The sequence below is a fragment of the Alligator mississippiensis genome, chromosome 10, assembly GCF_030867095.1.
Source record: "Alligator mississippiensis isolate rAllMis1 chromosome 10, rAllMis1, whole genome shotgun sequence".
Taxonomy (NCBI): Eukaryota; Metazoa; Chordata; order Crocodylia; family Alligatoridae; genus Alligator; species Alligator mississippiensis.
The window spans coordinates 54542810-54557853 of record NC_081833.1 but is presented as its reverse complement, the minus strand read 5'-3'; the positions used below and the strand labels follow the sequence as shown (position 1 = coordinate 54557853).

At 39.4% G+C, this 15044-nt stretch overlaps 1 protein-coding gene across 3 annotated transcripts in view; it reads left to right on the top strand.

The window, feature by feature from the left end:
- The window catches only part of PHKB (phosphorylase kinase regulatory subunit beta), a 205508-nt gene that overhangs the window by 148773 nt on the left and 41691 nt on the right, over positions 1-15044 (top strand). For all 3 annotated transcript variants that reach the window (XM_014603360.3, XM_014603361.3, XM_006271202.4), the window contains 2 exons: positions 10870-10925; positions 11148-11241. In XM_014603360.3, coding sequence (XP_014458846.1) covers positions 10870-10925; positions 11148-11241 — 150 coding nt within the window. The remainder of the gene's footprint in view (positions 1-10869; positions 10926-11147; positions 11242-15044) is intronic.

Here is a 15044-nt window from a genome sequence, read left to right as displayed (position 1 = left end):
AAGGATGGAGATTCCACAACTTCTCTGGGTAACCTGTTTCAGTGCTTTACTATACCCCCCCAGTCTGAGAGTTTTTTCCTAATATATAACCTAAACTTCCCTTGCTGCAAGTTGAACCCCTTGTTCATTGTTCTGTCATCTGTCACCATAGTCATAGCAGATCTATGGTGTTGTGCTATGACTGGTGGGATTCAACTCTATGAGAATCATGGGCTTTTGTAGGCTAGTTGTATGAGAAGCTGTATGTCTTTAAACTTCTCCTTGGCATTTGTTGGTCTTTCTGTATTTCCTGAAGTGTACATTCCTTCTGCTCCCTAGTTTCTCACTCAAAGAATGAGTATTCAGACAGGTTAGAAGCTATATCTTCCCTTTTCAAGTTGATTCTCCTCCTAATCAGTTTCTTTTAGCACAGGGAGAAAGGGGTGGCTTTCAAGGAATAGCTTTGGCAAGGTCACTGATAATAACAAGAGTGCCTCATAGATTTTGAAGGATGGGCAGACTAGAAAAGATAAGAAACAAAACTTCCTGAAATTTTCCTGGAAGTAGCTCAGACTTATTTCAAAGCTGTTTAGGTGCTCTCACTAAGTATATGGTTTACCTTTTAAAAGAATGTAGTCATGAGTGTAGAGGTAGATTGCAAAGTATCTCTAGTAGTAAGTGTAGAGTTGGGACAGTAAATATTGCTTCTACATCAATAGTGATCTAGCTAATCTATCGTTCATGTCGGTGCCAGAAGTCTAAAGAAAGTAACTGCTTTTCCTGGTCATGTATGTTGCTGGGCTTTCCAGAGCAATGGTATGTTACATGTTTATTGACAAATATTGTTGCAACTAGGGTGTTGCAAGATCCTTTAAGGGTGCCATGTAACATTAATGCTGTTAAGTGTACAAACATCTACGCATGATTCACAAGATAAATTCAAAGGTTAGGGACAGGCATTCAAAAAGCCTGAGCCTGAGTTGATTCGATCTGGGCAGGTTAATGTAACCTACCTAGGTTGAAACTGTTTGCAACTACATAGACATTCCCTCTGAACTGAAGAAATGCACGCACATGCCTGCAGTGGCTCAGGCTACAAGCTAAAGTAGCCCTCCCTTCCACACTGCTGAGCTGAGGGCAGGGTGTGTCCAGGCCCCAACAGGATGCTCTGATTATGGAGGGGTTCCCTCCCACCTTGCTGCTCCTGATCAATGAGGGAGCCAGCAGGGAGTTCATAACACAGCATTTAGCACTCCATGAAGAAAGCAAAAGCCTCTCATTAGGTCAAGCTCTTCTTAAAGAACTTTTTCCAAGGAAGGAATGGAGGGACATTACCAGCTAACCTGTTGATTAGCTCTGAAAAGCCCTAAGTGGACACAGTTGTGTTTGCCTTTGTCCTTACACAGATACCTCTCAGCATTAGCTAGCCTACCATGTGCTGGCTACAGTTTGTGCTGTGAGAGAGGGGAGGGGAATCCCTTCTTGACAAAGGAGTGGGGGTGGGGCAAGGGGAAGCCAGGCAGACCCTGCTGTGCCTGCATTCCCTCCAGGGAGCAGAGGAGCGGGGCCAGCCCTGCTCTGGAGCAGAGAGCCCTGCCCAGGGATGCAAAGCATCTGGGATGCTGGGGGACTCTGGTTTAAGTTAAACCAGGAAGGGCTCTGGGACAGACATTACATAAACCAGTTTGAGCCAAACAATTAAGTCTGATACTGCATTCAACCAAGTTTATCTCAAAGTGATTTCAGCTATTTTCAAGCTGATTTATGTGCACTGAACATCTGTTCTGTTACAGATTTACATCAGTTTCTGATCACTTAAACTGGTTTATATGTAATGTCTGTCCCTACCCAAAAATTTCAAGTAGGAACCCAGTGTCAAACAGTCTGTATTGTGGTCTTTCTGGGTTCTTTGCAACAGAAGAATTGTCTATTTTTTTTATAGTCAAAAAACAAAAGAAAGATAATAGCTAGAGTGCCTTCAGTCAAACAAAGGGTGCCTCAAGTCTAAAAATATTGATAATTGCTGCCTTAAACACATCCTTAATGATGCCCCCTCTCAACTGCTCCTGGAAAATAATGTTCATCTCAAGCTAGCATTTGGACAAGCCTGTCCTGGCTTATAGGCAGGCCCCCAACCTCAAATAATGTCTTTCCAGCTACCTAATTCCTACCAATTCTTACGAAGCCCCCAGGCCTTGTTATAGACCCAGATGCCAGCTGTCCCCTCCCCACATCAATACAGACCACATGATCACTGGGCCAAGCAATACAAATGGTAACATCTAGTGTTCATTCACTTACTCTTCCACCAGTGATACATGCCATCACTTGCTTATGGTGTCTCTCTGCTGTCTACATTGGCCGGTTGCAGAGGGGCAGTCCCTCTGAAAAATCAATGGTCACTGATTTCACATCAATTCCAGAAACACATAGGAGCCCATGGCAAAATACTAACTTCCCTGGACTTGCCATCACTGACATCAGAGCAGCTGCCCTTAAGAAAACAAGCAAACAAATAAAATAATGACTAGGAATTTGCAGCAAAATTCCACAGATTGGATTGTGTTTAACTGTCGTCTAAGTGGGGGCTTTAGATTCTTATCCCATTTCTTGGCCAGCTGTCAACTCTAGTGTCTTTCAAGGGATTCATTGACCTAATCATCTCAGCTGACCTACTAAACCCACTTTTTACTTTTCTTATTAAAGAGGTTTTCCCTTCCATATAAACCCATTTTTTCTGCCAAGCTATTACTAGTGTCAGAGCAAGTAAGTTGTTGCCTATGAGCATGCATACCATTCTGAATCAATTAGTCTCTGAAATGCTCCCCCGCCCTACCTTCTGCCATGTTATTTTTACTCCTCTTGCCTTTTTTTCTCAATTTTTTTTCTTCCTTGTTTGCTTTTCTGTTCTATATTTTACACTTGCTCAGTTAATCTGAATGTTTGAGAATGCCATTTAGTCTCTGAAATGCCCCCCTGCCCTACCTTCTGCCATGTTATTTTTACTCCTCTTGCCTTTTTTTCTCAATTTTTTTTCTTCCTTGTTTGCTTTTCTGTTCTATATTTTACACTTGTTCAGTTAATCTGAATGTTTGATTATGCCATTTTTATCTAATTTAGTTAATTTATGCAAAATCAGCATGCAGTAAGACTTTCAGGAAGCCTATTCAGTACTTGCTTTGAAGTGTTAGGAAATTGACTAAAAATGGAATATGAAACTAGAACGCAAGATATTTTAATTATGTCTTCAAATACCAAGGCCAGTTTCTTTCCTTAATGCTTTGTTCCCTTCCCCCATAGCTAACAAAAATATATTCATTTAAGTTTAAATTATTTCATTCTCTTTGAAAGAAAACAAAATTCAGTCACATTGGTGCATTTAGTAACTTATAGGGTGCTTGAAACAGTCTAATTTGTTAATTTTATTCCCATTATTAATAAAACAAGATAATTAGACCTAAATTTGTTTCACAAAATGCAGATAACAACTTCAGGTGTTAATCTGCATGGACTTTTTATATAGTATCTTGAAAACAAATTTGATGACATGAAGGCTACTTGTCCATATGTGGAGTTCAAGAACAGTGTTTTAAATGCAGGGAACAAGTATTCCTCAAATACAGCCATGTAGGACTCTTACGTTAATATTAGTACTTAAGGCTAAGTACAGACAGTCAAAAATCCCAAAGTTGAATAGATTCATTCTTTACAGGTTAGTCTGAGCTATGTAGATTGAACCAATCAGCAAGTGAACAGACATTTACATTTGATTCCAGAAATGCAGCCACATTCCTGCAGTGGCTCAGGCCAGAAGCTGGGGAGTGGTAAAGCAAGCCTCCCTGCTTCACTGGAACAGAGAGCTTGGATCAAGGCTATCCCACCCATTCTGCAAGGAGGAGCTTGTGGCGGGGGGGGGGCAAGTCATGCTGGGGGACTGTGAGTTAACTTGAATCTGGAGGGGATTTGGGACAGAAGTTTAACAAACCAATTAAATCTAAATCAGTTCAGGCTGATACTACATCCATCCAGGTTTATCTTAAACCAGTTTTGGCCATTTTGAAAGCAGTTTACGCGCACTGAACTTATGTTCTGTTACAGGTTTAAACCAGTTGCCAATCACTTATACTGGTTTATATGTAAGTTCTGTCCGTAGCCTAAATATCCTTGAAGTACAACCTCTTCATATCTAGACATTGGGGATTAGCTGTGTTGCAACCAACTAGAAAACAGGCTCATGCTCATAGCCTTATACTGAATGCTTGGATACACAAGAAGATATCTAATAGATTCCAGCTCTAGTTCTTTTTCATTGTTTGAAATAACAATGAAAGACCCCAAAGAATTAGGAAAGGAAGGCAAGGGGAATGTGCACCTACAAATGGCAAATGAAGTGTGAAAAATCACAGTTGCAGGTGAATAACATTACCTTTTTCAAGACTTGCCTTTACAGTGCCCCATGCTTGGGAGAATAGCTGATAGTGCTGGTACATTGGTAGAGTCCTGGGTACTCCATCTAAATAAAGATGGTAAAACATATCTGAACCAGTTGTCATACTTTGTCCATCATTTGAGTGAGTAGTCCTGAGTAAAACTCTTTGAAGAAGCTTAAAGATATAGCTTAATAGGGTAACGGCCTTAAACTTAATGGGAGATTCCATCATGTTTTTTAATCAAAAGTATATGTAGTTTTTCCAGGGTGTTTTTTTCTGGCAAGATTTTAATTTTAGAATGCATCTTAATGTATGTTAGCTTACAGTAAATTATCTTTTAAAAACTTTCTCAAATTTTCTAGCACTCTGTAAAGGAGTCCTACTATAATGAAAAATGTACGATGTTGTTAAGCTAGCAGGTTCTACAAATGAAACTAAATGAGCACAAATTATTCTTTATTTGATGAACTGAAAGCAAAATTTAACTAAATTCTCAAACACTCTCTTCCCTTGAGAGCCAAGAGATATACGAGGATGAACTATATTTAGGATTGCTTACAGTCAACTGTAATGTGAAAACTTTTCTCTCTAAAGACCTTTTGCTTGTTTTCCATTACACTCCATTTAGTCGTACATAAAAATATGGTCAGCTCAAGTAACTTTAAGCAGAAATGTCAATCTCCTTTCACCCCCCACCCCCTGAGCTGGATCTGGACCACAGGACTCCTCGTGGGACAAATCTGGGCCCACCTTTGGCAGTAGGGTGAGCAACAGTATTAACTACTGTGGGGTCTTGAGCTGTGCTGCTTTAATTCTATTGTCACTTGTCCCTCCACTGCTGACAGGTGTCCCAAATGGGGCTCCATAAAGAGGAGTTTGGTGGCGGGCCCTGTTCCTTCTTGCCTTGCCCATGTATTTCCTGCCACTCCAGGAGCCTCAAAGGGTGGATGATACAGCTCTACAGGCTCTATCTTTGGCATCCCTGACTTTTAAATTATTATTTTGTAAATGAAGTATTATTTAGATTGAATGCCTTAGCTACTACATAGCTCATCCCAAAACACTTTATTGCATAGTATAGCAAATGTAAAGACCATTAAGTAGTAAATATCAGTTGGTACATATAGCAAAATAGCTGAAGCTGCCTATCCTAATTAAATGCTAAACATTTTATTTTTGTGTGGTGCAGCACAAGTTCAATGTGAAACCAGCAGTGTGGAGTTTTAGTCTGTGGAGTGCTCAGTAACACTCGTACTCTCTTCCAAGGTAGAACTAAGTATGAAGTAGCAATCCAGTCAGTTCCGCTTTACAATAGTACTGTCAGATATATTCCATATTTTTATTTGTAGTGGCATTTGTTCTGTAATGTGTCCTTTTAAACATCATTTCTCAATAACTAACTTTTTAATGCATGTGTACCTATACTTCACTAACTGTACTGTACAGTGTAGATGGATCACAATCACTGTCAGTAACTCCTTTCTGGTAACTTATTTTTACAAAAGCCTGTTTGAGGATCCTCTTTAATATCTACAAGATCAAATTTATTGCAGTACTATTTTGATTATTAATGTATTGTGGGATTTAGGGACCAGTTTCTAAATATAAAAGGGACCAGTTTCTAAATATAAAATAGATCAGATAAATATATTAAGGGAGTCTTGTCAATGCTTTTTCTTGCTTTATTTATAAAATTCAGCTGTAAAAATCATAACCCAACTTGTCAATGTAGCAAGATGAATTCAGCTACTGAGTTCTGAAGAGGAGTACACACAAAAATTTCCTTTAGAACAGAGCATGATCCTCTTCCTGAGATTATCGGATACCCTATTAATCTAATGCATTCTCTGATATTGCCATGGCCATTGTCTCCCCTGCTCTGTACTTGTGGCACATTGTAGAGTGCTTTTTATTTTTACTTTTTTTTCACATAGCATTTTTTACTATAGCTCATAGCAGGGTAGAATATATGATATTGCTGATCCTTTGGACAAATGGTTGTGAATTTGGGGGACTGGACTTAATGATCCAGACATTCTTTCCCAAATGGTATTCCTCATCAAATAGTGAGGTTCTCTAATGTGAAAGCAAAATTGGATAAATCCCTTTTGGGCTTTGAGAGTCATTAACTTAGGTGTTTGGAATTGGAGGCTTATGTCTTCATTACTGATACTGGAAGGAATGTTCCAAATGAAACCCTTTATTTTTTGTGGGGGTGGAGGGGAATTTTATTTTCAAGACGGCTGGTAATTGTGTGCAAATAAACCGTGCACAACGTGCAGCATAAACACAGGCATTTTGAAGAATTTTCAGTATTATGAATAACCTGAAATATATTAGAATGAAGCATATTTGTTTTTCAGATTTTAAAAGTACCCATGTTAAAACTTCTCTTCAGTGTTGCATCAAAGTTAGTAGTTAGTCCTTGTACAGGAGTCAAAAGTATACCAGAAGTATGAAATAGCATGTACTGTCTTTAAAATGAGTACACTGCAGGTATAGGCATTGAAGTTCTCTTGAACTGACTGGATATATTCAGGGCTTTTTAAACATTATATTGCTACTGGTGCCTATCTAGTTATGCAGTAACCATATTTACATCATTAGGTACATGGGTGCACTCCCTAAACTATCTGAATATTTGGCCCTAAAGTTATATTTTTAGTACTAATGTGTTTTTTCCAGAAAGATATTTGATATCATGGCTGTCCAAATTCTGTGTGGACAGGGGCCACATGCTGTGTGGACTGTACCACCAGGGACTGCCTCACCAGTATAAACCCACAGGCTGTTGGCAGCAACCCCCTCCCACTGCACTATGCATCCAGATGGCCCCTTCTTCCACTGTACTCACTACATCATGTTGTGGGCTACCCCAGCACAAGGGGCTCTGCTGTCCTGTCCCCCGGCGTGGGAGCAGGAAGTGAAACCTGAGGGAGGGGCCTAGAGATCCCAGCTACAGCAGCAGTAGCCAGAGTGATAGGAAGGGCAGCAGCAGGGGAAGGAGTTCAGAGACTGTATCATAACCCCCTATGGACCACCAATTGGAGAGCCCAGATTTATAATTCTTTCAAATTATTTAGAGCTATAACTTTCTACTTTTTTCCCCCAGGACTTAAAAGACAAAACATAAAGATATTTGTCTTCTGCTTAATATACAGAAGCATACTAGTTATACATGAATATGCTAGTTAAATCCATTAAAACAGTTTTTTTCAAAGTATTTTTCCTAAGGTCTATCTAGGTTTCGCACAACCAGGTCTACTAAAATAAAAATGACTGAAGCAGCGAGTCACCTAAAAGACTGCAGTACCTTCTGATAACGTACTTCATCATGTGCAGCAGTCCATGAAATCCTGCACACCAGTACATAGATGTAAATGAGAAATGAGGGCATCAGCAGTTTATTTTTATTAACTCCTTTTTTGTCCCAGATATTTTTCAGACTTTTGTACTAAAATTTATAGATAAAAATTGTTTTACTTACACCTTTGAGCAACAAGAATTCAATTACCCAACAAATTTAGATACTTTATCATCTGGAAATAGGGAATTTGAATTAGAACTCTACTTCTTCCTTCTGCTTACTGTGCACAAACCTAAACAGAGTTGGCATTAACCCCTTTCCTCAAAGATCTTTCTTCAGGCTTTTATTTCAGATAAGATTCTTAAGAAACTCAATTTCTTCAGTGATAAAAATAGAACAGCCAAGAAACTCCATAAAATAGGGACACAATTCTAATTTTGAGATATTTACAGTGATGTATTGACTTTGATGCCTGAAAAAGGTTATTTGCCATCCAGCTTTTTTATGGTATTAATGATCATGTTGGTTTAATCCAGGGATGGGCAATTATTTTGGCTGAAGGGCCACTTAACAAGTTTTGGTGAGCTGTCAAGGGCTGCACACACAAAATCTTTCAGAAGATATCATTTTCATATATTATAGATAAAAAGAAGATCATAAACTAAAAATCAAACATCTACTATAAAGTATTTTAATTTTATTTCAAAAAATATTTTTTCCTGATTTTATGGGGTTTTTTAGTAGTATATCTAGAGGCATTTGCATAACAGCTCAAAATAAAGTCTTACTCTTGTATGGTGGGGGGGGGGGTGTGGGTGGCTTTGCACTAGGTCCTGGGAGCCAGCCTGCGGGGGAGGGGGGCAGAGGGGCATATATAGCAGAGTTGGCCCATGCAGTGCAGTGGAGGAGCAGTCCGCGCCTCCCCACCATCCAACCCACAGCTGCCTCCATGGCACTGCATGGGGCCAATCCCTGCCTGTTCCTGCCCAGCACAGCCCTGACCAAGCTTCTGCCTGACCCACCCCACACCTACCAACACCTGTCCCTGACCCTCACCCTGACCCCAGCCCCAGCCAGCACACCAGTGAGACTGCTGCTACTGCTCCTGCAGCCGCCCAGGTACTGGTCGGCTTCCCCCACCTCCAGCGGCTCCTCGTCATCCTGCCCCTGCTGTGCTGTTCCAGGCAGCAGGTAGTGCAGGGCATCACATGCCCAGCCAGAAAGGGGACAAGCTGCAGCCAGGCAGCTTCTGCCCCAGCATGAGGCTCCAGCTCCTAGCCACCTTGCACCCACTTGACTGCCTGGTGTACTGGCTGGGGCCAGGACAGTGCCACTGGTGGGCACAGGGTAGGTGCAGGCAGGAGCACAGCATGGGCTGCCCTGGGTGGGAGTGGGTGGGATTCAGTTCCATATAAGAGTGCCACAGGGGCAGCTGCGAGCTGGATATAATCCCTTGGTGGACTAGATCCAGCCTGTGGGCTGTATTTTGCTCACCCCTGATTTAACCAGTAGTAATATCCTAATTCTCTTTGGTGATACTGTCTTAAACTAGCAGTCCTGGTAATATGCCAATTAGGTCACCAATGTAATTTTATTGGATGACAGCTATAAATGGCTTAAGTAGAAGTCCAGCTGTTCATAGCACTACACTCAGCTATGTCTGATAGGCTAGATGGTCAAAAAAGGGTTCCCCTGATTGGAACTTCATCAAACTCAGGTTAGATTAGTCTCTGATGTGCTGTTCCTGGTCACCCAGTTGTACTCAGTTTGTTGGATGACAGGTGTGATTAGCCGAGTCCTGTGTGCAAGGTTAGTCTCAAAATGCACCAAGGTCGTATATGAGTTAAGTACAGATGGGTACTTCCTTCATTTCTCACTCACACACTCTCTCTGTCTCTTTCCTTCTAGAACAAAATATAGCAAACTGAGTTAACTGGGTAGACAACCCATATACCTTTCTATTTGCAACTATTTGGTAGATTGCTGATTATGATTAACTGTTGTTTCCCTGGTGGGACCACTGTTACATCATTTGTATTTCCATCTTGCTACCCAGTTTCCTATATGTATATTACAAAGTGTTGGAAATACCTATGTTCTTCTGCAGACTCCAGCAGAAATAATTTTCATGTACTCTTCAGGGTTAAATACTAACAAGATTTTATTGTGTGAACTCATCAGCTATAACTGGATTTGACAAGTAGTTAGTAAATGAACAATTAGTAAATGAACAATCTGACCCATTTTTTTACTCTAAAGAACACATAAGAGAAAGTAATTGTCATATATTTAGAGATGATAGATTTTTAGAACTTAATGCAATTTTGCTTAATTTTTGCCATGGAAATTCTGCTCAGTTTTACTTCTCTTTGTGAACATGTTGCCAGTAAAATGGCAGGTGAACCCCCATTCAAGGCAATTGGAGTTCGGTCACTGATTTCAGTAGAGTCAGGATTTCACCCAGCAAATTTAATTTGTATTTCTTTGCCTGTCAAAATACTGTAATTTATTTCACAAATCTTTAATGTGCTAGTCATAAACGTTGGAAATTGTGTTTTATTATTTTGTAATATGGCATACTGTTCACACATTACAATTAAAAGCTGTCTGGCCAAGAGTACTTTTTACTTTTAGATTAAAAATGTTGAAATCTTCAGTTTATTGTTTCAGTGTCAACAGTATCTGCTATCTGATCAGTTAAGTCTTTCAATCTTTACAAAGGTTGCATTTTATACTATCATATTTTAAAATACCAGGTATAAAGAAAATATATAAAAATACCAATAGTAAAGCTTTGCATTTTTATGGTAAATAAATTGAAGGTTTTTTACTGCATATTGCAAATCTGAATAAATCACATATTTATTTTCTACTTGTCTGTTTAAAAAATATAAATACGAATATCAAAGGAATTTGCCCTAAGTCTACAGCATGCATTGTTCAAAATAACATTGATGACAGTATTACCCCTCAGATAGTTGTGAGATTTATGGATTTTTAGTTCCATGGTTTTTCATTACCCTGTCTGCACAGTCAAATTGAATTTGTAGGCACTGAATAGCAGGGAGAAGCAGGAAGGCAGTCAGTTGACATCCATCATTAATAAACGTTTAAGTATTGTTAATCTTTTTCTGGTCTGCTCATTATTTTTAGGGGCCTCTAGAAAATGATTTGGTCATCCATGTGGCTTTGATAGCAGAAAGTCAACGGTAAGTCATTTACTTTGTTTAACAATTTCTATAGGAAGAATTGAGTGCAACAGAGATAAAAAGTTTTGCTAGTTTTCAAAGAATCATGAATGAAAATATTTATTTAGCAAATTGACATGATATTCATGGCTTTGTTTCTTCATTTATTGCTACCAAGACCATTGTTAAAAATTAGGCTGCAGTAAGTCTGTGGTGAAATCTCGCTATTATTTTGTTTTATAGCCTACAAGTTTTTCTGAACACGTATGGAATTCAAACGCAAACTCCTCAACAAGTGGAACCTATTCAGATATGGGCTCAACAGGAACTTGTCAAAGTAAGGGATTCTGCAGTTATAACTTATTTATGCATTTTTCTTAATGAAAACATTTCACCAACATTTCTGTATAACTTCTAACTTCTTCCTCCTGCATAAAAAATTACAAAATAGCAAGAGTTGGGGAAGAGTGGGACACATTTTTCTGTGAAGACTTCATGTCTTCCCTTTTCCAATGGTAGGAGGTCCATGGGCAAAATCTCGTGTCTCATATAGGTCTGGGTGCTAGCCATTTTAGCTTGGTGTACTGGATACAAGTCATTGGGAACAACCCATGGTTTGGGGTTGACAGATGAATCCATATTTTCAAACGGTTCTTCATTTCCTTGGTCTCACTGATGAAATGACAAGACTTGACCTCAGGAGTAGTGGTTATCAGGTGGACACATGAGCCATGTCAGAGCAACCATCAAACACAGGAAGTGCCCTGTGTTTATCTGTAAGTGTTTGTGCCATTAACTTAGCACCTTTGTTGCCCTTATTAACACACCAGTAATATCTATGACAAACCCAACACTATGTAGAATTTTATTCCCAAATATATTTAGTTGTGTCACTTCTTCCTTCTTTTGGAGACTGGTGGAACACCTAAGCATTCTGCCGTCTCCTGATTTGCCAATTGGCATTGTTCTTAATCAGCAAACATATCACAGAAAAGATAGCTTCTTTCCTTTATTCTGCACACATTTGCCCAACCTAATTTTGCCTGTAGAGAAGTAATAAAGATAATGAATAAGCTGTGGCAAATCTACCTTGATAAAATGGCAATGATAACATGACTTGAGGCCACTTCTTTAGCTGCCCACACGAATATTTTTTCCTGAATGATTTAATCATTAAACAGATTTCAGGTTCTTTGCCCATACATGATATTTCTCACTTTCTTCTAGAATCTGAATCTGACTAAAATGCATTCTAAGCTTGTTAGTTTTATTAGGATAACAGTCTTTAACACTTCTAGTAATATATGGGCACAGGTCTTTTTTCCAGACATTAGACCTACTGTTCAGATACCAATAGCTCACGGTCTGTATGAGCATGCTGTGTGAGACAACTTGGGCTTGTACATTCCAATCAGAAACCTTGGTGCTTCTCATCCCGTGGTAAGTCCCAAATCTAAACTCCTAATTTTACCTGACCCTTGCCATGTTCTCATTTGTCACTGCAATCACATTCATCTTCCTGTGGCCTGTTTTACTTCGCAGTTCAGGGACCTGCTGTCCTATGCCCTTCATGAAACAAAACAAGTCAGGAAAGAACCTTACTTGATTGGCCATTAATTTCAGTTTTTGTTTGTTCGTTCGTTCATTCATCCTTTCAGAAATCTGTGTGTGGATGATGGTTTCTCTGAGAACCAAGCTTTAGTCAGTCTAAATTAATTGGCATACCTCTTTTCCCCCAGCCAGTGGCAGTTCCTTGCTTTTGCTCTTTCATGTACATCAGAAGACTTTCCTGAAGCCATGCCCTGACAGCTCCTCTCACTTGTTCCTTTTCTCTACCTTTACGAGTCTCCCCTTAGAGATAATTTGAGGCCTCTAATTCATTCACAAAACTCAACAAAGTTGCTCCAAATCCTAGCCTTGCTCCCCAGCTTGGTGTCATCTGCAAACTTGTGGAGGGTGCACTCCATCTCATCTTCCAGATTTGTTAATGAAAATATTGAATAAAACTTGCCTCTGGACCAGCCCCTAGGGCACTCCACTTGATACCAACTGCGAACTAGGCGGAAAGCCATTATCGCTGTCCATTGAGCTCAACAATCCAGCCAGCTTTCTATCCACTTTACAATCCATTCATCCAACACATACGTCATTAGCTTGCTTGCAAGAAAGCTTTGGAAGACCATATCAAAAGCCTTGCTAAAGTCAAGATGTATCATGTCCGCTGCTTTCCCCACATCCACAGAGCGAGTCATCTCATCAAGAAGGCAGTCAGGTTGATCAGGTATGACTTGCTCTTGGTGAATCTGTGCTGACTGTTCCTGTTTTCTTCCTGCCTATTTCCATATATCCCTTGAATTGCACTGGCCCAGGGCCAACCAGAGCAGAGGGCTTCTTCCCAAATGTTCCTTTGACAACTATTATGGCCTCCCAAGCTCTGTCATCCACATCCTCCTGACACTGCCCCTGGCTGCACAGTCCCTGCTGTCACCACCCCTCTCTGTTCTCTCCTGAGAAGGGAAGGAAAGAAATGCAGAAAAGCTAGTGTTAACAAAGCTGAAAAAGCTAACACAGGAACCTGTATTTGCTTTTTATGAAGGACTTATAATCCAGATAATTAATCATGCCAGTTCTACAAACACTTCTGCCTATTGATAACCTGAGCGGTTAACTTGACAATCTTCTTCTGGGGAACAGTATTTGTCATATTTCTGGGAAATGAACCAGCTTTATGATGTTTAAAACTAAAATATTGGTTATCTTATAATGGATACTTTGAAAACAAATCTATTAGAAAGCCTGAATTGACACAGCTTCTGGGGTTTTGGTTTTTTGTTGTTGTTGGTTTTTTTGTTTTGTTTTTGTTTTTTGTTTGTTTTTTTTTAACTGTAATGAATCAAAGAGAAGATCTGTTACTGGAAGAAGAGATTATTTTAGTAAACCATAGAGCATTGTGTCACTACAATTCAAAGAGAACATCCTCAAGGAAATGTATACAACTACTCAAGTTCCATTTTTCTCTTAACAAAAAAATTATTTCAGGGTGGGCTGAAAATCAAGGCAATTTAAATTTTATGTTTAATCCATTTTTAATTAACTTTTCCATTATGACTTCAGTTATTTTCTAATGAAATTTGCATTCTCATTGGTTTAGATTTACCAATAAATAGAGCCTCCAAACTAGATTTAGCAGCTCTTTTTGCTATCTACAAGGATACACAAAACTGTATGCATTTATTTAAGCAATTATAATTTGACAGTTGAGCCAATCAAAACTCAAGTTGGGAGAAGCTTTAAATCAGGAGGAATCTGTCTTCCAGGCTCAGTGAATCCTGATGAGAGACTCAGTAGTTTCTTATGGAGCCAGAATCTGGGTCTTCGTGCCCATGATGACTTCACCATTTTCTTGTACTCAGTACCACAGTCCAGTGGGTTCCCTTACTAGATCAAGCCCTTTAATACAATTTGTAACCTGCTATGCAATACCTACAAAGCTAGTCTTCAGAAGTTAGATGTTTCTCCCTGATTCTTGCTTGCTGTAGTGAGCCATTCAGTCTGTAACTAAAGTTCTTTCTGTGCAACTCAAAGCTTTCAATAAAGGCTCTGGGATTCAGTATTTGTATTTTTTTTTATTGAAACTTTTTAAGCTTTACATATTGTCATACATTCAGATTTCATTTTAAATGGGTTTATTTTAAAAGAAAAACTTACTATAATTTAAACAACCATATAATGAATCTTCTCTAAATGAAACAAATAACCTTTTTTAATTTCTGAAATAATAATTGGTTTGTCAACCCTGAATTCTCTTACCTGTGTTTTTTTTATGTTGACCTAGAGAAATAAGCCCCATCTAGTGTTAAATTATAATCCATATGCGACTTGCCATTCATATACGGTCTACAACAAGGGTGGGCGACCTTTGGCACATGGGTCACAAGTGACACCGGCACATGGCAGATTGGGTAGGGCATTCAGGGCAGGAAGCAGAAAGCAGAGGAGTGGAGTAGCAGACAGGGAGGGTGTGGGCTATATATAGTAGCAGACAGGGAGGGTGTGAGCAGAAAGCAGAGGAGTGGAGTAGCTTACAGGGAGGGTGTGGCATGCTTGTCAAAAATGTTTGTCCCTGCTGGTCTGCTTTAA